The sequence below is a fragment of the Cladophialophora bantiana genome, assembly GCF_000835475.1.
Source record: "Cladophialophora bantiana CBS 173.52 unplaced genomic scaffold supercont1.25, whole genome shotgun sequence".
In the NCBI taxonomy this organism is placed as follows: Eukaryota; Fungi; Ascomycota; class Eurotiomycetes; order Chaetothyriales; family Herpotrichiellaceae; genus Cladophialophora; species Cladophialophora bantiana.
Window position 1 is genome coordinate 228,987 of NW_015971599.1, and position 24,471 is coordinate 253,457.

Genomic DNA, 24,471 nt, shown 5'->3' on the forward strand with positions numbered 1-24,471 from the left:
TACCTGATACTGGAGACTCGACGCTTGATACTTGATGATCAAGGTAGACTGTTCACGCGAGAATGACGAGTTTGAGAGCGCTCGCGCGCGCGCGAGAGAGGGTGGCTACCAGACTGGACTTAATTCCTTGTATCTACATACCTTCTTGCTTCTTGCTTCTCATTTCTGGTCTGCTTCCTTGCTGCTTGCTCACCCGCTGACTTGCTTCGGCGAATGGTTTCTTCATATCCAAGCTAGCATTCGAACGTGCAAGTGCGAGACATACAAGAGAAAATCTCTCTATGACACATCTAATCATTCACGACTTCTACAACTTTGGACTCACCCCGTCCTTCAGCATATTCCTCTGATCCCCATCCAAGATCTCCCACCCTTTGCCTCGGAATCTCTTTCCCCATATACCGTTCCGACCAGGCGCCAGGATCCCATTGGGGTCGAGGGCGTCCTTGATGGTCTCATTGAACCGGCGCAATGCGCCATTGTTCCAGCTGTACGTCTCGGCCACCTGGTCCGCGAACAGGAGATGGGTGCGGTACTCGCCGTAGCCTTCTCTGGCCGCGGCTCGAATCATGTCGCGCATCAGCCCCGTCGCCCTTCTCTTTGCGTCCGAGTCGGACCGATCGTAGACAATGTTGGCGATGTAATGCATCTCCCTGCCTGCGACACACATGGTGGGGAAGACGTCGAAGCCCCATTTCTCATGCAGCTTGGTGATGGTGCTGTGGATGATGCTTGCATCCTTGCCTTTGGTCGGTGAGATGGGGGAGAAGAACAGATGCGCGGCATTGGGGACCCAGTTGAGCCAGTCGAGTTCCTTCAATACAGGCACGCCACTGCATACTTGGACTCGCGAATGGAGATAATGATCCGCCGGCACGTCCGAAGGCAACATGAATCTGCTGCCCTTGATTTTGCCAAACTCGGCCTTTATGATCTTCAGCTGAGCCTCGATCGAGGTCGGATCGCCGTATTGAGTGCCGTAGAACACCCAGGAGCAATCGCCACAGGGCAACTTGGACGCCTTTTCTCGAATCACTTCCCGCGGCATCTGACCCTTGCCGCTGTACCAAAATGATCGAGGCTTTCCCATCACGGCCAATTCCTGGATAACATGCCTCAACTGCGGAATATTGCCCAGGATCCGCTTCTGTGCAAGCGGCCGGATGATCTCCACGATCTGCTCAAAGTCATCCTCGCGGGGGAAAGTGATCAGGTAGGATTGATGACCGATCTCCGGCATCAGCCAAAACCCCATCTTGGTGATGATTCCGTAATTGCTCTGACTGAAGATTCCATCGACGTAGGGCCCATAAGCTGCTTGAAAGGATTGCCATGTTGGGTTATCCGCGCCATCCTTGCCGGGCATTGCGCCCATGCCAGTTCGCAGCAGTTCTCCCGTCGGGAGCACTAGTTCCATACCACAATGATTGGCGAAATGATCACCATAGGGAGTGTATCTGCGTTTGGTCAGCTGACGTTCTCATAGGCACGAAGATGGATTTACCCAACGCCGCGGTCGATGGCATTTCCAAGAACGCTTCCGCCTCCAAGATCTGGACAGTCAATCCACAAGGGCAGCCCTCTCTTTTGGATCTCCTCATACAAAGCAAAATACGAGACACCTGGCTCCACCACACAAGAAGCATTATCCGCGTCCACGTTGAGAATCTTATTCATTCTCCGACCCAGATCAACGACAACAGAGCCGGGGATACGGGGAGCTGCCCCTCCATATCCAATATTCCGGCCCATGGAGATTGGGTAGATGGGGATCCTGTGCTTGTTGGCCCATCTTACCACAGTTTGCACTTCGGCTGTGCTGCAAGGATATACCAGGGCACTGCATATCAGCTCTTCCTGGTCGGCAATATGATATGCGTCGTGGGTATTTCTTTACGAGCCATATTAGAACTCGGCGAGCTGCGGCAAAAGGGGAAGGATTTCATACGGATGCTCCATATACCACCCATCAATGAGTGGCCCATCATTTACCTGAACATTCTCATCCCCAAGGGCATTCTTCAGCTCCGCAACAGCTTGGTCGAAGCTTTCCCTGCTCACGTCTGGTGGTAGCGCGACTCTCCTTCGGGGCACACTGTCTGGAAGCGTCTTCTGAGAATACAGCCTTGCTTTGGCATCAATGGCTTCCTGGGTGAGTCTTTTGGGCACGCCACTGTATCGAGTTGTGAGATCTGGGATAGACCCCTGGGCGGACGAGGCTGCGTTTGACATGCTGCAATGAAAAGACTGTGATTTGTCCGTCCGGCAAAGCGGCTATGCTATTGGAAAGGTTCAAAGCAACTGCATCGACTTCGAGGGAGCTGGCTCGCGGTGAAAGCTCCCAGCAAAGGTACATCAATACTTAAATGGGCAACCGGACTCGCCCCACGACATCCAGAGGCTGGACGCGTCCTCGGAAGCTGCTCGCTGCCCAGAGAAAAATAGGCTCCGCAAACCCCTCATTTTCCTAATCTGGTCGCTGGTCGCCGAAGACTTCTTGAATGCGTTCCATCCACATCCGAGAATGTGGAGGATGGGTATTCTCCCCATGGCCTGTCCTTTCCCGAAAAACACATTTCCTGCAGCAACACACATGGCAGATGCGCGGGACAATTCCGGCAACCCAGATGGAAGGTTGAACTGCCGCGATTTGTGTCCAGCCTTGGGCTAGGAATGTGCAAGTTTCCAGGCTGTCTTTCCTAGCGGTGCAGGCTATGAATATCGATATTGTCGGCATCATTTCCCAATGTCTTTCCCAAGCTCGGGTCCTCACACCCACTCTTCCGCCAGCATCATGGAGCAAGGGGGCGGCGTTGAGAGATGAAATCTCTGGACAGTAAAACCAATCCAGTTCAACGTTTCCGCACATCGTCTTTCGTGTATATAGTAAAGATTCTCTGAAGATCAGTTGAATTCCATTATATTCAAGTGCCAGCGTCTTGCTGCCAGACAACATATCGAGAACAGGCTAGGAAAGACTGTCGGAAAGCACGGCTCAACCTGAAACCAAATCCTGCCTTGGAAAGTTGCTTGTCCTTCCCAGTCTTGGCCGCCCTTTACCCAACATGCCAGGGGTTCGTAATGACATGTATCGGCGGGACTTCGAGCAAATGGTATAGCTGCAGCGAGCTTGGCGAGCCTGAGATTTGACCAGTAATGCTTATGACACCGCCGAGACTCAAGAACCCTTCGACATTCAGTACAAGAGTGCTGTGAGAGTTTTGCATTCCTTGCTGTTCCGTCAGAACGCCTTCTGATGTGCCAGGGACGGTGAGTGGCACAGACAGACTGTTGCAAGCACAGGGTCAAACGTAATAGTAGCAGACAGCCAAGACGCTCTGTTAGACATCCCAAATGCTTCCAGAACAAGTGGAACAAGGCAGCTGTGCGTCCATGAAGCTGCGCGTCCATGATGGCAATCACCTCTGGAGGATCTTCCTCAAGTGTGCACCTTGACTGTCGCAATCCGCTTCGAGGGGCATGAAGTCTAAGCTGGGGCTTGCTCCTCTTAGGCCCTTCCCATTTGTGCTTGACTCACTCATCCCATCGTCGCTGGCTCCCGTCTCTTCTTTGACAAACACACCCGTAGAGTGAGAAACGGCCCCGTTTATGCTACTGGAGGCGCTGCTGACGCTTTTCTTGCGTTCAAATTTCAGCACGATCATTCTGACAAGGGTCCAATAGCTGTCGGCAGACGTTTCAAAGCCCATATCGCTGACATTTGCGCGGGACAGTTTTGCACGGATATCATCCCACAGAGTCTTCCAGTTTGCAAGGGCAGTCTTCATCGGTTCGTATACAAGGTGTGGTTCAGGAGCCAGTGAAGTGGACGATATTCGATTGAGCGGGTTTCCAAAGAGATGCTGCCAACAGTGCGTATACAAGACTTGTAAAACATGTCAGTGTGGTCTAGGCGAGACTGGTATTTGCACAAAAAGGGGTTCCTTCAAGTCCATACCGTGGGTAAGGTAAAGCATATCCCAACAACACAAGCTCTCGTTCCGGTAAGCTGCCTTCAGTTCGCTGGGATGGACGAATAATTTCTGGAAAGCTTCGATCAATTTCATCCGTGGACGGGGAAATGAACCCCGCTGTAGCATGTCGGCGTAGCTTGACAAGTCGAAATACTCGGGGTGACATGGCAGCTGAAGATCTACTTCACAATAGTTGATGCGGGGAGGGACATTGTTGAAGATACCCATGGCTGAGTCAAGGGCGAGAAGGACATTCATCGTCCTTGAAACCGGCGTCAGAGAGAGAGAGGACCTTCTAGGCAGACTGCAAGAATGACACTTACCGAATACGGGCCTCAGTCCGCACCCAGCGTTGAAAAGTGAGATCATCCGTTATTGCATCCATGTTCGAATGCTGCGCGGCTGGCAAGCCGAAGTATCGAGCAAGCTGGGATCAAGTTAGACATGACTGTGAAAACGGGCAGGGTAGACCAACATTCAGGGCCGCAGGGAACCTTTGCCTTCTTGCTCTCCTCCGACCGGCGAGATTCCCCGAGAAATATTGAACGACGACAAACAAGTATGCTCCTTGAAACGTTTGAAAGTGGTATTCCAAAGCTTCCTCATCTGGCGCTTGCGAACACTCCAGGGCGCCAAAGAACTCGTCCCTCACTTCTGGCAGCGAGAAGATGTATGTTTCCATGACGTCCAGAAGACTCTTCATCCAGACAACCTTTGCCGGCTCCGAATACATCGCCCCCAATGCGACACAGCCCAACACAAGAGGAATCGGGGCAATGGTGGGCTGGAAGGTTGGGCGATGGACTATCGGACAGTGCCGGTAGTAGTTGTTAAAGAATAGGTTGAGACAGTGGTCTATTTCGACATGGGTGAGGAGTTCGATGTTTGTTTCCAAGTGCAGGAGCTGAGGGCTGTCCGGATACTCAACCGCAAACTTGGCGGCGGCGCCCATCAACAGCTGTCTAATTTGATAGGCGCGAGATTCAAGCGCCATAGCAGAGGCAGATACGATACCTGCCACGCTGGTAATGTGTGATATGTCAGCGTTCAGGGCGTACGAGCCAAATGTCAAGTTCTCGAAGCCCCCAAAGAAAGAGTCAAAATTCACCACATCCAGGTCGGCCAGGGTTGCGTCAGCAAAGACGTTGTTGTTTTCATAGTCCTCGCTCCAATGTGAGGCCTCGGAGGAGTCTTCTGCTTCGGTGACCCTCGCATCGTCCTCCTCACCTCCCAGTCCTGGAGGGGTGTCACGAATGGGGAATCGGGGAACCAGGTCATCACCATCAGGAGCGTTAAGCAGATGGTGAATCGGGATGGCGTCTCGACTTTTAGGTCGGGCAACTTCTGTTCTTTGTGGACTGGACACAGCTGCACACCCAGTTAGAAGGTGGTGAGCTCCAGGAGGCACGGACCACATACGTCGGATGCATTCCTTGCCAAGTTCCTGACAGCGAGTACAGGGGCTTTCTTGGTCACATTTTGTCCTTAGCTTTACACAAGAAAGGCATGAAGACTTCTTTCGGCCTTTAGACTGGCCCTCAGGTACGGGCGCTGAGCCGCGTTCCTTACATCGAAACTGGTGCGCTCGAAGAACATCACTGAGTCAACGTCAGTAGCCCCCTTTGGGCTTCTAGGTGGAGATCTTGATGTTACCTCCGCTTGAAGCACTTTGAGCAGAAATTACAGGTGAAGGGTCTCTGTGCGACATCTGCAAAGGCGATTATTAGCACACACAGACCAGGCAAAGCCGGGAATGCAATAGCCACAGACGTTGCTGTTGATGACGGAGCATATGAGCCTTCCGCACAAAGGACTTGGAACAAGATGGACACTGGAACCGGTCCTGCCATTGACGGGACTGATCCATGATAGAGACTGTCATCGGCAGGGGGGATTCAATGTCAACCATGAGCTGGGGTTGCACAGTGGACCAATAGGCAGGGGGGCTGCTGGGCGAAGATCGGACGATAATATCAATGCCGGACTCCGGGGATATGGATAGTACACTGGAGTCGTTTCAGCATGGCGATCAAGGAGGGCCGCAGGTTGTTGTTCTCTTGAGGCTCGTGTCATAAGAGCTCCATCGATGACTGACCACAGAGCGAAATTGGGGCGACCTGAGACGAGGTTGACAAAACTGGCCAGGAATGTCAATCAGACTAATCATCCGGCTCCTCCAGACTTGGGGTGGTCTGGTCAGGCGGATTTTTATGCTCAAACAATCCGTAGGAGATTGGCGTAGCACTCGGCGGGTGATATATGTACAGGCGGGCCTTGACACGACGTTGACAGAGGTGACTTAGTGACCAGCAGCCGACAAGAAGTGGAGAGGTGAGGAGGTAGAAGAGAGGAGAATGACGATGGTGATTATGGGCAGGTAACTCAACCTCGAGTCTGAGACTGTCTGGAAGGGCGGAATCCGCGAGACGAACCAGTCGTGGCACTGGTGAAATAATGGGCGGGGAAAGACGAGAGAGTTCCAAGGAGTCATGCGAGCGCAGCCCGTATTTTAGGCTTCAACGAGAAAATTTTCGTCAGGGAGGAGGGATGGAGAGAGTCACAGGTGCCACCCAGCGCCCCAATGCCCAATACCCAGTGCCCGCTGGCACCCCCCGCAGTTTGGCCCTAGGCTCCTTCTAGGTAAACTCGGGGCTAGACGTCGCCTAAATTTACGCTTAAGGCGCCTAACGCGTGATGCCCGGATTGACCTTTGCCCCATCCGCCTTGGCGGGTGTCTCTGTTTGTATCCACCTAAAGATCCGGGGAAAAAGACCGTCGAAAAACATGTGCTCACAATCCTGATACTTGGAGGGTCAAGGCTCACAGACAGACGCGGAGACGCCGTTGTTCGTCTTGTTGCTCTCGACAGGATTCGTGCCTCCAGTTTGGCTCTACTACCGACAAGACACGCACTCGTATCCCTAATCCCCCCTGCGATCCGAAGATCTAGAGCTGCCTTGGCTTCGTTTGGGGACCATCTCGAAGCGTCACCTTCTAGGGTACACACAGGAATGCTCCCCGTACAATCTTCCCATTCGAGACGCCCTTTTCTCCCTTGCATGTCTCATCGCCCTGACCGCCACTGTGGCAGAACGACTGCAACCTCCAATTGCAGTTCTCACAACTTGATGGAACCAATAACTTCCTTGTCCAGTCTCTGCGTATTGACCATCTCCGGAACCAGTTCACCGATGCTGGTGGCCCCTGCTAGCGCCATATTGCACTCGAGCTCTTCTCGCAGGATCTGGACCATTCGTCTGAACCCAGCTTCGCCATAACCACCGGTGAGGCTGAACAGGAATGGTCGCCCAAGCCCGACTGCCCGCACCCCCAACGCCAGCGCCTTCAGGATGTCCGTGCCTCTACGAATCTCGCCGTCCAAGAACACCTCCATTCGGCCATTGATCAGGTGTGGGGCATATCGTCTGATCTCTAGCAGGGTGACCATCGGCGCTTGGGCCCTAAACGTGACAATTATTAGGTCTCCGAAGATTGATCTTTCCCGAGGCGGAGCAAGGAGACGGGACTCACGTGTCTTGGGATCGACCTCCGTGATTAGACAGGACAATTCCCTCGATCCCCTTCTCATACGCAAGGAGGGCATCTTCTACGCTCTGAATCCCTTTGAGAACCAGGGGCAATTTCGTAACCTGACGGATCCAAGCAATGTCGTCCCAGGTCAACCTCGGGTTGAGCAGACCACTGGAAGCCACTTTTGCCACGCCGGGTTGTTGTTCCTCGAGTGTGCCAAATTCATCTTCTTTACTGATCTGGCTTCGTGTCAGAAGTGCCAATATATTCCTATCGCGTGACAAAGAAGCTTGCACTTACTTGAGCCTTCAATCGATCGTCCCGCTCCCGCTTCCCAAGAACAGGCGAGTCCACCGTCAACCATATTGCGCTCACACCCAGTTTCTCAACTCGACGAATCAGAGCTTCCGCCTTCTGGGGGTCGCGATTGAAATAGAGCTGAAAAAATACAGGCTGACTCTCGCTAACTCTGGAATTGATGATCTTCTCGATCGGCATGCTGGGACTCGTGGGTATTACCTGTATCAGCCCTTCTTTCCCAGCACCAGAAGCAAGCGCGCATTCTGCATCCGGATGTGCATACTTTCCTAACCCCGAAGGCGAAACGTAGACCGGCATGCTGCTGTTCTGGCCGAGAATAGTAGTTCTTGTATCAACTTGATCCACGTTGCGAAGGACCCGGGGACGCAGCACCAACTTGCAGAATGCACGAGCAGCTTCGTATCTGCTACGTTCATCGTCCGCCCCGGATGAATAGTAGGCCCATCCGGCTGGACTGAGGTATAGCTTTGCAATAGTTTCGAAGTCATTGACACTGATCATTGACCTCAATGGCGGAAAAGGTGCCTTTCGTTTCTGCTGCGGTCTGCGTTTTGTTGTCGACTGGGCCTCGGGGATGGTGTCCGAGTCGACAACCCCGCGATATGAGGTGAATGGAAGTGTCTCTTCCACCAAGTCTGGACTGTGTACACTCTCGTACTCAGCCGTGGCATCTTGGCCTGCGCTTCTCAGAAGGACCTGTGGCCCGCCCGGATGTGCGTCGAGAAAATCTGAGACATTCGTGTTGATCCCGTGGTCTGAAGCTGGTTCTGATGTACGCACCTGTAATGTCGTAGACTTTGCCGTACAAAGCGATCCAGCACGACCGCCTGTTGTTGTGTCTGGCCACTTCCGAACCCTTCAGTTTCTTCATCCTGATGATGAATTTATCCTTGGATCTAATTAACTTTGCATCCTAAGGTCGTTGGGAAAGCAACATGAATCGCCACTATCCATCGACAATCGTCCAGTGGGAGACGAGAAGGAGTACGGAACGAATCCCAATAACTCGCCTGTGCTAAGGTCATCCATCCTAGACAACCCAAAACTTTAGATTCCGGTAAATAGGGATGGAGCATTGAACCGGTATCGGTACTACTAGTCCAGCAACCACTGAGTAGTGGAAAGGATGAAGGATTGGCGGCTGTTCCCCCACTTGTGAATTGGCCCGACACCGAGCATGGGCAAGGATGCGTGGGACAATGGGTTCATCGAGGAGCCCGCCGCCGGATCCAAACGGTGCAGCTGACAAGGACCTTTTTCCTGGCCTAGAAGTGAATACAATTTGCTGTTCGATCGAGGGTAGTCTTCACTTACAATGGAGATTGCCTTTCCTTGGAAAGAGTGGTGTGCTGCGCCTCACCCGCGCAATCGGCTGTCTTTGATCATGGCAGCCGCTTACTCATTGTTGAACACTTCTCTGCAGCTCCAACCACAACATGCTTCAAGCGTCAGACATGTCATTTATCTTCGAAACGGTGCGGAGTGCCTGGAGAAGACACCCCCACGTCCAACAGACACCACAGTCTCGGGTACAGAAAAGTGATAAGCCCCAATCTGTTGTCTTCGAAGGGCGTCAGTCTCGACATTCCCGACCCCAGGACGAATTTGGAAATTTCACAATATCACGGCCGGCGAGTATAGTGAAATATACCCAGTGGATAAATTTCCATTCTAACTCTGCACAACCCGAATCAGCACGAGAGCTGCGCATTCAAGTCGACAGTAACCGTGGGAAGAAAGGCTTGAACAATTCAACATGGCGCAGGAAATCAAGGTCATGCTGTATGGGCTTGGCGCGTAGGTGTCGATCCTAGACGCTCCGCAAGGCCCCTGCTGACATACCAGAATCGGATCGTTCTATGCCTTCATCCTAAACCGCACGAAGCGCGTCCGTCTAACTGTGGTGGCACGTTCCAACTATGAAGTTGTCAAGAAAGATGTTCGTCTCGCCGACCGAACTGAGGGTATTGAAGGCTAACGCGCGGTTGCTATTGCAGGGTCTGCATATCATAAGCATGAACCATGGCGATCATATCGTACATCCTGCAAAAGGTGTGAAGTTCTCGTCTTTCCTGCTACAAGAGGCTGACAGTGGCATTGCAGTGGTGAGGACGCCAGCGGAAGCAGGGGAAACTTACGATTACATTGTGTGCACGAACAAGGCCATCGACCAAGCTTCGACCGCTAAGCAATTGGCTCCTGCTGTTGATGAAAGCAAAACCTGCATTGTGCCGATTCAGAACGGTGTCGGGAACGAAGACCCATTCCGAGAAGCATTCCCGAAGTGCGTCATTCTGAGCTGTGTGGTATGAAAAGTCCTTGATCGTCCTATCTTTGTCGACTGATGATGCTGCAGACGTGGGTGGGTGCCAATCAAAACACTCCTGGGATCGTGAACCACTGGAAGTCAGAGAACACGCAGATAGGAATCTTTCGAAATGAGGCGCTTGATGCGGCCTTCGAGCGAGCCCGACTGAATGAGTTCACGTCACTGTTGCGTGAAGGCCAGACACCGTTCTCGGTCGAGGACAACGTCCAGATCCAACGCTGGGAAAAAGTAGTCTGGAACGTGGCGTGGAATTCCCTGACGACTCTCACCATGCTGGACACCCACTCTTGGCTAAAGTCGTCGCCTGACGCCATGCCGATGACGCGAAATCTCATGCGCGAGGTCATCGACGTGGCGAGAAAGTGCAACGTGCCCCTCAAGTACGAGCTGATCGACGAACTCATCGGCAAGATCCTGGAGATGCAGCCAATCGGCAGCAGCATGCAAACGGACTGCAAAATGGGAAGACCCATGGAGGTTGATGTTATCTTGGGCACTGCGGTGCGGAAAGGAAGAGAATTAGGAGTTCCCATCCCGATTCTGGAGGTTCTACACACCCTGTTGTTGGCAGTGAACTCTCGAATGAAGCCCAGTCCATCGTAGGGTCGTGGCATGGATTGGATTTCGGTAATTTCTTTTTCATCTTTTGCAAGTTCAACATGTAGGAGGGCCGCGGGCGAAAGCTGGTCAAGGGTCTGTTGAACATTGATATGATTTTGTTCTAGGTAGACTCGACCGAGACTGATATGGAAGCATGAAAGAAGAGACTTGTGGAGATGAAACTCCAGGCACATGATATCCAATATGAGATGAATGCAGAAGTTGTTCTCAGCCTCGATTCACGACGTGACTGGGATACAGTAATACGGAATATTGATTTTCCGAATTGCCTGCCACGAGGACACGTTTTACGCGTTGTACTTACTTGTACAGCCCCAAATAGTGGCAGTCTGAAGCACCGTCTGTGTATCTGTTGGAAGAAGCAGTCTTGTCTACAATGTCACCTCTTCTCCGGGCTGAGATTCTCCAGCCTGGAAACAGCCTGTAGCCAACATGGCACGCTTCCCCCGACCATTCCACCTACAGTACATCTCTTCTACCTCCCCATCCACCCACCATCGACAACCAGTATATGACCGGACACGTACGCGCTCGCAGGACTTGCCAACCATACGACAGGGCCCTTGAAGTCCTCCGGGGTGCCCCATCTCCCCATAGGTATGCGCTCGAGGATCTGCCTGGCGCGCGTCTCGTTGTTGATCAAGGCCTCATTCATGTCCGTCCTGATGTACCCGGGCGCAATAGCGTTGACATTCACCCCCTGGCCCGCCCACTCGTTGCTCAGGGCTTTTGTGAGCTGTGCAATCCCACCCTTGGCACTGGCATACGCTGGGACGGTGAGCCCACCGGAGAAGCTGACGAGGCTGGCAATATTGATGATAGACCCGCGGCGTGGGCCCGGCCGAGTGAGCATGTGCGCCCCGAAGTCTCTGCACATGGTGAAGACGGTGGTAAGGTTGACTTGGAGGACCTCATCCCAGTCCGAGAGCGGGAACTCGTGCGCCGGGTGGCGGCGCTGGATGCCAGCGCAGGTGACGAGGATCGAGACATCGTGGCCGTCGTCAAGAACCCTTTTGGCCAGACCCGAGACGTCGGATTGCGAAGCCAAGTCGGCCGTGTAGATGGTTGCCTTGCGGGAGAGGGACTCGATTGCCTGTTTTGTGGCAGTGCTGGAGGTATCTCTCTGTTCTTGAAGTGTCAGAATGCACGGGTTTATACCACCACGGTGAGAAACCATTCCAGAGACTTGCCGCCATTCCGTACCTGGACCAAAACAATATCAGCCCCTGCTTCTGCAAGAGCAACAGCCATTGCGGCTCCAATGCCTCTCGTTGCTCCTGTGGCAGATCAGCACGGGCGGACAGCATACGTGAGAATTCATCCTGACCTGTGATGACAGCTGTCCTGTTCTCCAGCGAGAACATGCCAGGGAAAGTAAGAGCCATGATGATGATATATATTTCGACTGATTTTGCTCAGTCCGGTGACCGACCGTTGTTATGGGCTGTGTGCTTGAGCAGTTCCCGCCTCCTTGGTTCCGTGTACTGATTTATTGAGTGCTAATATGTCTTTGCGGTGACCTCGTTCCTCCCGAATAAAGCTTCCTCGCGACAATCCAGAATCTACTCGTCTCTCTCCGTTCTGAAGTTGGCTCTCCTCTCTCGAAGAATCACTGCCCCCAGGTCCTCCAAACTCACAGAGTCGCTATTTAGAAACGCCCTCACCAGGAAAAAGGAAAAACCTCTATCTGATTTCACGAGGAGGGGAGAACAAGATCAATATCCCAACTGAGAACCCCTGAAACATCAAGCATTGAACTGATTCGGTTAGGTAAGGCCTCCAGAGTTGGTCGACCTGCCGAGGAATCACACTTATCCCGTTCACATGCAATAGACACAGCCCTGGTGGTTGGGAGCGAAGGTCTCTTGCCGCCTGTATGTTTACGTCGATATTCGGATTCCTCTTCGAAAAATGTACGGGGAAAGGGGACAGATGAAGGGCTGTCAGTAAATTGGGAAAGCCACCAATCGTGCTTGTTACGCGTCGACCCATTATCCATGCCACTTAGGACGCGAAGGAAATATCGGTCGAGGTTCTACCGAAAGACGGAGTCGTCCGGCGTGAGCTCCGACGCACGGATTTCGCAACATCCCTGAAAAGCCCCAGATGTCTTGGAAGCATGGGGAAAGGACCGAGCTATCACCTTCGACTCTCGTGGGGTATGTATGGGTGGTAGATGTAGGATCTTCGCCCCATATATGGAGCAAATATGCAGCGTGCTAACTACCGAACTAACGGCTCATGTAGGTAGGCAACTGGGGCAGAAGATCCGAGCCGTCGGAATCTCACATCTCACTCAGATACCTCCTCTCGCTCTCACCATTCCCGAATCGACCCATCCGTGCCGTAAAACTCCTTGCACTGCCAATGGCCCGTCGACTGAGATATCCTGCGCACGACGTCCTCGTCGATTTCGATGCCCAGACCGGGCGCCTTCAGCGCATCCACATATCCGTCCTTGATCTCGAACACAGACTGGTCGACCAGGTAGGTGTTGAGGTCCTCCTCACCGGCCTCGACGTTGTAGTGCATGCCGAGGGACATTTCCTGGATTACAAAATTAGGCGTGCACAGCGCAACCTGCATGCTGGCGGCCAGGGCGATGGGGCCGAGCGGGCAGTGCGGCGCAATGGCCACGTCGTAGGCCTCTGCCATTGCGGCGATGCGGCGCGTCTCCGAGATGCCGCCAGCGTGCGCAATGTCCGGCTGGAGGATGTCGATGCTCGCATCTTCCAAAAAGCGCTTGACGTCCCAGCGCGTGTAGAGCCTCTCCCCAAACGCGATCGGGATCGTCGTGCTCTCCGACAACTGCTTCAGGCCCTCGGGGTGTTCGACCAGCAAAGGCTCCTCGATGAACAGCGGCCGGTATGGTTCAAGCGCTTTTGCAAGCTGCTTCGCCATGGGTTTGTGGAGGCGGCCGTGGAAATCGAGCCCGGCGTCGAGGCCCAGGGCCTTGACGATCTTGAGCCGTTCGATCGTGGCGTCCAGAACCGCGGGCGAGTCGAGCCAGTTGACGGCCCCCGTGGCGTTCATCTTGATGCACTTCAGACCCTGCGCGATGCGTGCTTTGGCCGCTCCTTCAATGTCCTTGAACGAATCGCCGCCGATCCACGCGTAGACTTGGACCTTGTTGCGGACCTTGCCGCCTAGGAGTTGATAGATAGGGACGTTCAATCTCCGACCTGCACACTGTCGTTAGGGGACCCAAGACTTGGGCAAAATTTCTCTTTTACAACAAGATTGTTCATGTGCGAATAAATTCCCTCGGATGTGCTGCTTACCTTTCAGGTCCCATAGAGCAATATCAATACCCGATAACGCAGACATGAAGACGGGGCCTCCACGGTAGAATCCCAGCCGCCACACCGTCTGCCATATATGTTCAATATCACTACACCATTTTACCACATCAACCTTCAGCAACCCGATTCATCGAGAGAACGACACCCAAAAAGGACATGTGCAAAGCCGTACATACTCAGCCTCGTAACCGACGATGCGGTCGATAATTTCGTCCAGCGCGCCCTCGACGGCCTTTGTGTGGCCCTCGAGCGTCGCCTCGCCCCAGCCGTGGAAGCCCCGGTCGTCGCAGATCTTGACGAACAGCCACCGCGGCTTGACGCGGAAATACTCTATGCTCTTGATCTTGGCCAGCGGCATATCGGGCACTTGTGGGTGCTGCTGCTGGTTGTTGGTGACGCCCTGCAAGGACCGAAGCTGACTCGTAGCCATCGCTCTGGCGGGCAAGGGGGGTTCGCTTCGACGGGGAAAAAAAAAAGAGGGCTCAAGAATATTGAATAGTGCTAGCAATAACGAGAACGGAAAGCAAAACTATTTATTCCCATTTGTGAAATACAGCAAAACTCGACGAGGCCAAAAAAACAAAAAATTTTGAACCAAAGTCATCAATTAACACAGGGGAGCGAATCCTGGGTACACAATCCCATCCCCACGACTGATTGACGAGTGCGTCCGAATGGGTTCCAGTATGTATCAGGGTAACATCTAGAGTGACCATGTAAGTTTACCCGCGTTCAATCACCGTGCGTAATAACAATAGGCTACCGCTCTCGGAGTAAAAGATACCGTAGGATGATGCAAAAGAATACCTTTTAAAGGCATGGACCCATTGAGGCGCACAGATGAGCAGCTCGGCGTTATTTCAACCGGCGGCGACGCCAAAGAAACAGCCAGGGGGGTGGGACCCCCACATTTACGTACTACCAGTAAGACTAGTCGGCTATTAGTGGGCGTGGGGTTTGCCAACGGTGGCTGCCCTCGTGCTTGGTATCAGAGCGCTTTGTCATGGTCGTCGTGGAGGTGGCGGTGCGGGTGCACAAGGAAAATATATATCAGCTTTCCAGGTCAACCCCAGTCTGGACATTTAAAAGACGTGTTCGCTATCTATGAAATGGCAGGCACGTAGGCACGTGGTCAGGGAAGCCCTTTACTTACCCCAGAGTTTTCCCTTCCCTTACCTTCTCTTCTCTCCTCAGCTTTTTCAAAACTAGAGAGGTAGGCAGGCGGGTCTTCGGCACTCGATTACGGAATCAGTTACCTGTGTCCTGTATCCGGAACAATGACTGCCTCAATATCATTGTCAGAAACTCTTCACTCTCCTGCTGCATCGCATGGATCCGCGATGCAACGTGTTTTGGGGTCTGGACAAAAAAGGGCATGCGTTATCATTTCATGCATGGCGCACGCGGGGTGTCTGCTCGACAACCAGCCTCGTAGGGTAGGAACAGTGGGTGGGTGGGGACCAAATGAAGTTGAGGTTGAAGTTTGATGCACTTGATTAAAAATAGGCTGGCTCATGAAACATATACTAACTCTGTACACAAAAAGACGAACGGACATGGTAAGCAAAAAATCTTCCTGGACTTTTTGGTTCTCTCCCACATCATTGACGACTAGCGCCGCGGAGCAAGACAATGGCATTGCGAAGAAGATCAGCGGCTTCGTGCAACAGTTCCCACCGTGAATCACGGAATGCCGTCTCCAGGATGGCCAACACTCCAACGACGTTGTTCCGACCGTCTTTGATCGACTCGAGCTGCTGCGGCGACTTCACCGCCCCGACAGTCTGCAGAAACGCATGAGCGTCCTTGACGACGGCTTCGACCTGGAACTCGCTGCCGTCGTGCGCCATATTGAGCATCGACTGGTTCGAGCCATGAGACCGGGCAGAGGCAGCCCCGGGCGAAGAGTCGGGTTGTAAAAGACTGGGAAACGGCCTGAGCACTCCATCGAGAGCAAACCCGTACGACCAGACGACGAGGGCGGCAAAGTACAGGGTCCACGGTCTCATCATAAGATAATCATCGCGGGCGTTGTACAGTCTTCTCGAACCGCCTTTTCCGGGCAGAATCACTGACTTGAGCAGCTGCAGAGCATGATAGACGGCGACCCTTGCGCTCGGGCCCTTTGCCCAGTCGAAAAGCTTGCACTTGACTCTCTCGTAATCGGCATTGGTCACCATCCTGCCGAAGAGTCGCTTGATGCCCGCAAAGATCTGACAATCCATGACGTCGGTGTGCATTGCCATGTGGCTCAGGTGGTGAAGTATTTCAGCCGTCTGCGCCATGTCCTCTTCGCCTGATGCACTGTCAATCTTCTGCCAGGGAAGCGTCGCCCTTCGCATGTGTTCAAGGCTCTCATCGAAATCTCTCTTCCAAAAGTCAAATGCTTTCGTGAGCGGCGTCCTCCAGCCGTCTGGCACGCCCATTGTCTGCGATACGCCGAGGCTGGACACTTGGAGGTCCCGTTGGTTCATGTGCCAAGAAACAGACAATAGACCAGCCATGAGGATCATTCTGCCAAAATTGTTCGTCCGCACCTTCCGTCCGGTCAGTGTCTTTTTCAGCCCGTCCAAGAATGTGGTGGGCTTGATCCCGTTGGCATGCAAACTAGCTTCAACTCGTCCCACTTCAGCGGCCGAGGTGGCCGACCACAGAGCATCATCACAGGGTAAAGGGAGCCGGATTTCGTGGACCACCATCATCGCGGCGTGGCCGAACATAGCCGCATGAACTGCGTCCAGATAGAAAGCGGCATAGGCTGCACGACGGGTCGCTTCTGCCTTGATCCAGCGGCCCCACCATTCTTCGGGAGAAGAAGGCACCCGGGAGGAATCCTGGTTCGCCGTCTCGATAAGAGCTGTCCCACGTCGCATCAAGTTTATCGTGGTGGCATAATGAATGTGAGATCGCTCATGCAGCATCCTTGTCGCATTCATTTTTTCGTATATCTCCAGCAACAAGAGTGTCTGGAAGATCCAAAGTTTTGCCGGTGGGTGGAAGTCACTATGCATAAATACTTGCCAGCGTAGATGCCATGCGATGAAGGTGGCCAGTCGAGCAGCAGCGTCTGTCACCGCTCGTCCATGGGCTTTGTTGAGAAATGCGGCACCGATAGCCATTACTGCAAGGAGGAGGTATTCGTGGGTGTCGTCGGCGGAGAATGTAGGCTGGTGGAGGATCGGCATCTGGGCGTGGAAATGATACCAGTAAGAGCCAATGTAGTGTTGCATAGAACGAATACTGAGAACGTGTTCCTCTGCATCGGGATTACCTTGGAATATTTCTTCCCTGAGCTGTCGGACCAACGGATTGTCGCCCTCGTGGAAGCGTTCCAGTAACCCAATCAGCGAGATGCGCTTTGCATGGGACAGAATAGTGCTATCAGCGGAAAGCTCAGGTGCCTGGGTTGCCATTTCAACTGGCCGCTGCTGACTGAGGCCAGGATAGGCATTGTCCAGGGCAGGGTCAGCGAAGTAGTTGGAATACATGGCACTGCCAAATATCTCGGTGCCGTTAGCAAAGCCGATGCCTCCTTGCGCACCCATTGAGAACGGAGCAGTATGGAAGCCACCGGCATCTTCAAACAGCCAGGCAGCGAATTCATCCCGAACAGAGACCGGCGAGTCGTTAAATGTCTGATCTCCTAAGTTGGGCATGGTATATGTAGCCGAAGACCTGTCCGACGTCTGTGGATCGGTGGCGGCGGGAAGCCGAGAGCTGCTCGAATGTGTCCGCGCCTTGCCTAGGATAGAAGGATCAAGGTTGTCGAATACGTTGTCAGGGATGCCTTGAGGTTGTCGGGTGGTCAAGGACGAATCTGACGACAGGTCTGCCTGAGTAAAGTTCCTGGACTGTACAGGATGATGAAGGATAGCATTGAGATCATGCCGCGTCGGCGCCGGGCGAAAGGTCTCCGAGGTAGCAAGCTCGCCCGTCCCGTTCGTTTCGCGACCATTCTGCTGGATGATCGCCTGTAGGTCCGTAGGCTTGAGAGCCGGCTCGCCGGAGAAGGATTGCCGCCCTAGAGGAGGTGAATGGAGGTTGTCTGAGGCTGGCTTCGGTGTCGCAAAGATATTCGAGGTAGGAGACGTTGGGCTGATGGCAGCTTCTTCGCTCAACGAGGACCGTGGGGAGAGAGGCTCTCGTTGAGGGTCTTGCAGTTTTCGCATCAGCCCTCTCACCTCGTGTCTTTCCTGATGGCGGATACAGAGGTCCTGGCGCACAAAGGTCCGTAAGCATCCCGGATATTCGCATTTGTAAATCTCTTTCGGGTTGTCTGGGGGTCAAGTTAGCAGAGAGGAGGGATCCCATCGACAGTACCAAGACGCGGGGATCGTACGGTTGAGTTGATGGCGATAGAGGTGCTCTGCCCGTGAATAATCGCGACCACAGCCAGCATATGTGCACTTGAACCGGCGTCGACCCTCTGTCTTAGCTGAGCTCGAGCGTCGTCGATCGGCTGAGGCGTGCTGATCCGCCACAGGCTGGTCGCTGACGCCTGGGGCAATGGCAGGGTAGTCGAGGCGCGGGCGCTTAGTTTCGGACATGTTATTTGATGCGCTGCCCAGGTCGAATCTTACCTAGGCAATCTTGCCTGGATCGTCGCTGATAGAGGCCCGGGGTGCGACAGGAGTAATGGGCGTGCGCAAAGCGTCGGTTGTTGAATTGCGACAAAACATCAAGTGTGCCACGGACGTCGTCCCGATGTTATTGCCACAGAGACTGCGGCATCTTCCTGATCAGAACACTAGCTGGATCCGAAGACGAGGGTGTCAGCGGAAATGGATAAACAGCGATGATGCGGACAGACAATGAATTGCGACTGGGTTGGAAGGAAGGGGCCAATCCCCAAAAAGGTGGTGCTTTGGAGATTTTTTTTGGTCCTCGGCGTCTCCAAAGCACTGTTGTTAGAAAGCTGAGTTACGATGTGCCAATGCTGGGTAGGGGAGCGAGTTGGGTGCTCCCAGTGGTGGTTAGTGGTTAATTAGTTATTTTGGGGGGATGGGGGGGGGCGCCGCTGGGGCGCCCGGAGCTCTTCTCGCTGTCCTTCTGGGCCTTCCCCGCAATCAATTGGTGACTTGGCGAGTTGGCTGGCACTGCCCACCATGCCCTCGGCCCTAACCCTCCGGGTGTGGGGCTCACATGCATCTTGAGCATCCCAAGAGTAACGGAACTGGTCTCGCGAGCACCACAACCGAGGAACATGGCCTCGTTCAAACTGTGCTAAAATCAGAGGGCAAAGTACCTGGTAACTACGTTGCTTTCCCCTAGTTATCTTGTGCTCATCCGCGCCATTCTCTTCTCACTTCTTCAAGTACAAGGTCTGCGAGTTGCAGTACGACTTCAACCCACCCACCCCAAACTCGGTCCCTATGCCGCTTTCCTTGTGCCCGCCAAAGGGTGCTCTTGCATCGAGCTCGAAATGAGTGTTCACCCAGACGTTGCCCGCCTCGAGCTCCTTGGCAATTGCCGCAGCACGTTCGAGGTTGCTGGACCAGACCGACGCACCAAGGCCGTACATAGTATTGTTAGACTTCTCAATGGCTTCTTGGTCAGTGCTGAAGCTCAAGAGCGGTACGATGGGACCTGTTTAGGCTCCTCATCAGCATCCAGTCTGCGTCTTCCGGCAAAGGACCACACGCCGTGCACTCAGGACTTACCGAACGGTTCTTCCACGACCAGCCTGGAATCCTCCTTGGGACGGTCAATGATCGTCGGCGTGATGAAATAGCCTGGTCCTTCAGGGTTTTTGCCTCCGACAGCAACGTTGTAGTGTTCCTTCTCAATGTCATTGAAGAAGCCCTTGACCCGCTCGTATTGCATGGAATTCTGGATGGGCCCAAGGAAGACATCGTTCTCGAATCCCTCGCCGAGTTTTAAAGTCTTGGTGTATTCGACCATCTTGTCACGGAATCGGTCAAATATCTTCTCATGCACAAAGATGCGTTTGAGTGCCAGGCAGATCTTGATGGGAGTCAGCCAGGGGGCTGTCACAAGGGGATACGCGAGAGGACAGTTATCTTACCTGACCAGAGTTCAGGAAAGCGAGTGTCGCAATCTGGGATAGTTAATTAGAACCAGTGTCCCCCTAGCAGATGGAGAACTTGCCTTGGGAGCAACTTCCTCAACATTCACGTCATCGCAAATGATGGCAGGATCATTGCCGCCACTGTTGCAACTCGTTAGGTCGGGCTAGAAACGGACATCTGGACGAGGGTGACCTACAGCTCCAACGTGACACGCTTGAGTGTCTTGCTTGCGGATTCCATGACTTTCTTGCCAGTGGCGCTGGAGCCTGTGAAACTGATCTTTGCTGGGCCGGGATGAGAGGTCAACCACGGACCAAGGTTGTCGTCTCCGCTAAGGGCTTGGACGACGCCTGGGGGGAAAAAACTCTGCGCCAGTTCCACCACCTTCAGTCCTCCATAAGGAGTGAATGGAGATGGCTTGATGATGATGGGGTTGCCAGTGACGACGCATGGGGCGATCTTGGAGCAGCACAGCAAGACAGGGTAGTTCCACGGAACTATGCCCACAGTCACCCCGAGAGGAGTGTATCGAACAACGATTTTCCGATCAGCGTCGTCGACAATTTCTTCAGTGGGGAGCTCGAGATTTGCCATGGTCCGAATGATCTGAAGGGTGAAGTCCATCTCAAAGTAGGCAAAATGAAGCTGAGTTGAAGACATATCAGCTGCAAGCCTCCTTGCAGAGTCTGGAGCCTGGATGCATGCGTAGCTCATCTTTCTTGACTTACTGGCTTCCCCTGCTCCAGTGTCAACATCTTCGCGAAACCGTCCTTCTCTTTCTCCATGGCGTCCGCAAAAGCCAGCATGGCCTTCTGCCTCTCAGCATACGGTGTTTTGGCCCATGCCTTGAACGCCTTCTTGCCCGCTGCTACAGCCTTATCCACATCTTCGGGCGTTGAGACTGGCACCTCAGGGTTCAGTTTGCCAGTGGCAGGGTTGATTCCATGGCGAGTCTTCTCGGTGGGGGTGAGCTTGCCGTCAATCACATTTGAAAATGTGGTGAAGTCGAGGCCCCCTGAAGAGGACGTGGCATCGGTGCCGCATTCCGTTGCGTGGGGAGCCATAGCTCTTGTGCTGTAGCTATGATATAACTCGTATGATTGTTAGATTGCGAGTGCTTGAGGGTTTTGAGATATGGGGATAGGATGGTAACACGCGGTGCGGTGCGGCGTGGTGTGGTGAAGTGAGGCTCACGGAGAGAGTCAGAGAAGGGCAAGTGAGGAAAGGAGCGAGAGCTTCCAGTGACAGCACAAGGGCATTTCGCAACGCTCCTATACCCTCCATTTTCCTTTCTTTTCCTTCCTCAGCCGCGTCTTCAACACGAGCTCTAGACTTGGCTCACCCGATACTTCGTGTCGCATCGCGGAGTAATCTTTTCCTTGTCGTCCAATCCCGACCGCACAGAACGTCGCTCAGTCAATCAAAACGTCTTTGCCCGGAGAAACTGGGACAATCACCAATAATTCATACCTCCATCCCCCTAATGTATGTTCTGGCGCCACTGGCAGTTGGACATCCCGAGTCTTGAGATGGCGGGGTAGAGCACGAATGGGGCATGGCTACGTTTGAGATGGGCGCGGCTGGAACCTGGAGTTCGAACCCTGGACCCTACTGGGTATGCCACGGCGTTTAAGCTTCGAAGGGCTCTATGGCTGAATATCCTAAGCATTTGCCTGGTATATGAGGCGCGAGGACACTGCGGCACAGGGGATGAAAAACTGGACCAGAAGTCCTGGCACTGAGGGAATCAAGAAACTAATATGAGGCGCCTGAGGCGCGTTCGCGCGAGACACGGTCTGATTGGAGTGGCAGGGCTTAGCCTGGTGGGCAGCTTTGCTAGGTCTCCCAGGTCTTTAGGGCCCCCATCCCCGCCCCCATCCATCGCGATTTCTGGGGCTAATACGCGAAGGATATTCGGAAGTCAGGCGAGTTGAATCCCAGCCCTGCATAGATCACGTGAGACTGTCCTTCACAGAGAGTATTCCTACTTGAGTCAAACCGGGCTAATTGATAGGTTGCTGATAGGCAGCTTCGAGGTGTTTATGCTTGTTGTTTCACTTTAGCTACGATTCTTTTGAATGAAACATTGCCTCAATTACCATCATTGACCTAGATAAAAGCCAAGACCTCTCCGACAACACGTCCTTCTGCAACAATCCAATCAGTTTGGGTCCCAGAGCTTGCCCAGGACAAAGAGGCAGACAACCCGCCCCAAATTTACACCAGCTTGCGCACATATTCCACGGGTCCGTCATAGACATGCCTAGCCTGGATGTAGTAATGAAGCACCGCAAATATCAAGACACCTCCATAGATCAAACTGGCCCAATTCATCTGCTCAACGGTTGGTTTCGGGTTGCCGGGGAAAAAAGCGAAGATGAAAGCGAAGACCAGGAAAAGGAGGCTGAATCCGTTCAAAAGCAGACCAATTGGTCGGCTAAAGGTGAACTTGGCCGGGAGAAGAGGTTGGTAGGTCAAGCGCCTCCAGAAGAGGCAGCCAATAGAGAAGATATATGACGACAAGATGGCAACCAGGGAAAGCGACGTAATGTTGTTGAGAGCGATTGTAGAACCGATGTTGATCAACGCCAGCAGGCAGGAAACGACAAAGGATACCACGATGCTATTCATCGGAACATCCCACCCTGGCCGCACCTGGTCGAGACAATCAGCTTCAGGACATGGACCAGAGAGGAAAAGAAAAAAGTTTCATACATATGCAAACCAAGAAGCACCTGGAATGCCCTGATCACGCGCAAAAGACCACAGCTGCCTCGACGCAGTCGCAGTAATCGACAAATTACAAAAAATGGCCATGAAGATGACCAGAGCCGAGAGAACCGATGCGCCAGCGAACGACTGGGTTGCATTGTAAAAGACAGCAATATAGGGCTGGCCGGTGGGCGAGCCGATAGCATCATCAAGGCTCCCCAGAGTGAAGCAAAAGGTGATGAGAATGATCCAGCCCATGGCACCGTTGAGGATGGTGGTCCAGATCATGCTTTGAGGGAGCACTTTCGATGCATCGCGAAGTTCCTCAGACATATGAACGGCGCCGTCTGCGCCGAGTAAGGGGATCATGACGGCGAGAATCCCAACTATTGCCGACAGCCCGTCGCTGCTCCAACCGCCGTAGTTGTTGAAAGTGGAGAAGACATCACTCGCATTTCCGCGAGGACCAAGGACCCAGAGAGTGATCAGAACACCAAAGAAGCCAAAGACGTGGATGATGAGCACGATTCCTTCCACCAACGGCAACTTCTTGACGAGAAAGGTGTTGAAGAAAACAGAGAACGAGGCGACGGCGAACGTCAACAACGTGCCATGCCATCTTTCAGGTGTGTAGTCAGGATAGTTGAGGATCACGAGGCCTTGGATTTGGGTTCCGGCCAGAAACGCTATCGTTTGAATCAACACGCGTGCCTCCGAAAGAAATTGGTCCAGGAAATGCTGATCGATTCCAAGAGGTATGTCTCACCTGTATTCGCCGCTCCCGTCTGCCAGCCGAGGACGCAAAGCCACCCTGGATTTTTGTTAGAATTGAGGTACCTTTTGAAGCTTTCGGCTCTCTTACCAACAATAAAACTCATGAATTTTTGATAGGTCCTCGGTGCAAATTCGCTAACCCAGTGATATTGACCGCCAGACGTCGGAGCCCTGGGTAGAGTATGAGAAAACGTTGAATATTCCCTTCGCTCAGATTGTCATACATGGACCCCATTTCGGCCATTGATGTGTTGACGGCCAGGAAACCAATCCAGGCAACCAGGTATAGCCAGATCATTCCCGCTGTTCCCCCGTTGATCAAGCCGATGATGGAGGTGCTGTCCAAGCGTCAGTTGAATCGACTGGCACTCCGAGGACGTCTTGGACATTGTACTAACCCTAACATCGTTTCCCAGCTGGCCATTAGAATCATGGAGAAGCCGAAAATCGAGACAAATCGAAAGTTCCGCTAGGCTCGTTAGCCATGGCAGAATATATCAAGGAATATCGAGGGATCCCTCACGCGTAGCTCTTGATGTTTGCCCATGCGAAACATATCTTTTTGATCATCGGCGGTCCCTTTCTTTTCAGGCGAGAGGTTTGCATTTGTTGACTCCAGGTCAACCTGGGATGTGACCACCCCAGTCTCCTTGTAATCTGCCATGGTGATAGAAATAAAAACTCTCAGAGGACGACAATGACGAGGAGCTGGTTCAATATCACAGCTATGGCACTATTAGGATAGCACGTCCTCGATGGAGTTCCTGACAACTTGCAAAGTCAGTTTGTATTCGTAGGTATAAGAGCAAAGAGAAGAGGATCGCGAAGGATCCGACGAAAGTGGAGGGGGTGAGCACTGGTTGCCATGTGTCAAACAA

The 24,471-nt window shown here is 53.1% G+C and overlaps 9 protein-coding genes across 9 annotated transcripts; 1 reads left to right on the forward strand and 8 right to left on the reverse strand.

Annotated features, from left to right (window-relative positions):
- Positions 1-307: 307 nt before the first annotated feature.
- Z519_12018 (uncharacterized protein) lies at positions 308-2,232 on the reverse strand (the record flags this gene model as incomplete). Its single annotated transcript, XM_016769726.1, has 3 exons — positions 308-1,457; positions 1,505-1,891; positions 1,949-2,232. The coding sequence occupies 3 exons, from the start codon at positions 2,230-2,232 to the stop codon at positions 308-310; spliced, it is 1,821 nt and encodes a 606-aa protein (XP_016614051.1).
- A 1,187-nt stretch (positions 2,233-3,419) lies between these two features.
- Z519_12019 (uncharacterized protein) lies at positions 3,420-5,682 on the reverse strand (the record flags this gene model as incomplete). The annotated part of the gene is made up of 7 exons (XM_016769727.1): positions 3,420-3,886; positions 3,959-4,236; positions 4,298-4,401; positions 4,450-5,342; positions 5,394-5,418; positions 5,544-5,572; positions 5,628-5,682. 7 exons carry the CDS (start codon positions 5,680-5,682, stop codon positions 3,420-3,422), a joined length of 1,851 nt encoding a protein of 616 aa, XP_016614052.1.
- A 1,410-nt stretch (positions 5,683-7,092) lies between these two features.
- Z519_12020 (uncharacterized protein) lies at positions 7,093-8,697 on the reverse strand (the record flags this gene model as incomplete). The annotated part of the gene is made up of 4 exons (XM_016769728.1): positions 7,093-7,435; positions 7,506-7,744; positions 7,806-8,554; positions 8,607-8,697. The coding sequence occupies 4 exons, from the start codon at positions 8,695-8,697 to the stop codon at positions 7,093-7,095; spliced, it is 1,422 nt and encodes a 473-aa protein (XP_016614053.1).
- Positions 8,698-9,582: 885 nt separating this feature from the next.
- Positions 9,583-10,758, forward strand: Z519_12021 (uncharacterized protein; the record flags this gene model as incomplete). Its single annotated transcript, XM_016769729.1, has 5 exons — positions 9,583-9,623; positions 9,672-9,765; positions 9,824-9,878; positions 9,930-10,132; positions 10,183-10,758. The coding sequence occupies 5 exons, from the start codon at positions 9,583-9,585 to the stop codon at positions 10,756-10,758; spliced, it is 969 nt and encodes a 322-aa protein (XP_016614054.1).
- Positions 10,759-11,251: 493 nt separating this feature from the next.
- Z519_12022 (2-deoxy-D-gluconate 3-dehydrogenase) lies at positions 11,252-12,161 on the reverse strand (the record flags this gene model as incomplete). Its single annotated transcript, XM_016769730.1, has 3 exons — positions 11,252-11,899; positions 11,980-12,053; positions 12,104-12,161. The coding sequence occupies 3 exons, from the start codon at positions 12,159-12,161 to the stop codon at positions 11,252-11,254; spliced, it is 780 nt and encodes a 259-aa protein (XP_016614055.1).
- Positions 12,162-13,092: 931 nt separating this feature from the next.
- Positions 13,093-14,508, reverse strand: Z519_12023 (uncharacterized protein; the record flags this gene model as incomplete). Its single annotated transcript, XM_016769731.1, has 3 exons — positions 13,093-13,958; positions 14,058-14,167; positions 14,255-14,508. 3 exons carry the CDS (start codon positions 14,506-14,508, stop codon positions 13,093-13,095), a joined length of 1,230 nt encoding a protein of 409 aa, XP_016614056.1.
- A 1,171-nt stretch (positions 14,509-15,679) lies between these two features.
- On the reverse strand, positions 15,680-18,625 carry Z519_12024 (uncharacterized protein; the record flags this gene model as incomplete). The annotated part of the gene is made up of 2 exons (XM_016769732.1): positions 15,680-18,354; positions 18,418-18,625. 2 exons carry the CDS (start codon positions 18,623-18,625, stop codon positions 15,680-15,682), a joined length of 2,883 nt encoding a protein of 960 aa, XP_016614057.1.
- Positions 18,626-19,380: 755 nt separating this feature from the next.
- On the reverse strand, positions 19,381-21,171 carry Z519_12025 (uncharacterized protein; the record flags this gene model as incomplete). Its single annotated transcript, XM_016769733.1, has 5 exons — positions 19,381-19,664; positions 19,739-20,042; positions 20,157-20,247; positions 20,304-20,752; positions 20,836-21,171. The coding sequence occupies 5 exons, from the start codon at positions 21,169-21,171 to the stop codon at positions 19,381-19,383; spliced, it is 1,464 nt and encodes a 487-aa protein (XP_016614058.1).
- Positions 21,172-22,324: 1,153 nt separating this feature from the next.
- Z519_12026 (uncharacterized protein) lies at positions 22,325-24,257 on the reverse strand (the record flags this gene model as incomplete). The annotated part of the gene is made up of 7 exons (XM_016769734.1): positions 22,325-22,762; positions 22,823-23,505; positions 23,586-23,630; positions 23,682-23,764; positions 23,818-23,931; positions 23,992-24,062; positions 24,117-24,257. The coding sequence occupies 7 exons, from the start codon at positions 24,255-24,257 to the stop codon at positions 22,325-22,327; spliced, it is 1,575 nt and encodes a 524-aa protein (XP_016614059.1).
- Between the last annotated feature and the right edge of the window lie 214 nt (positions 24,258-24,471).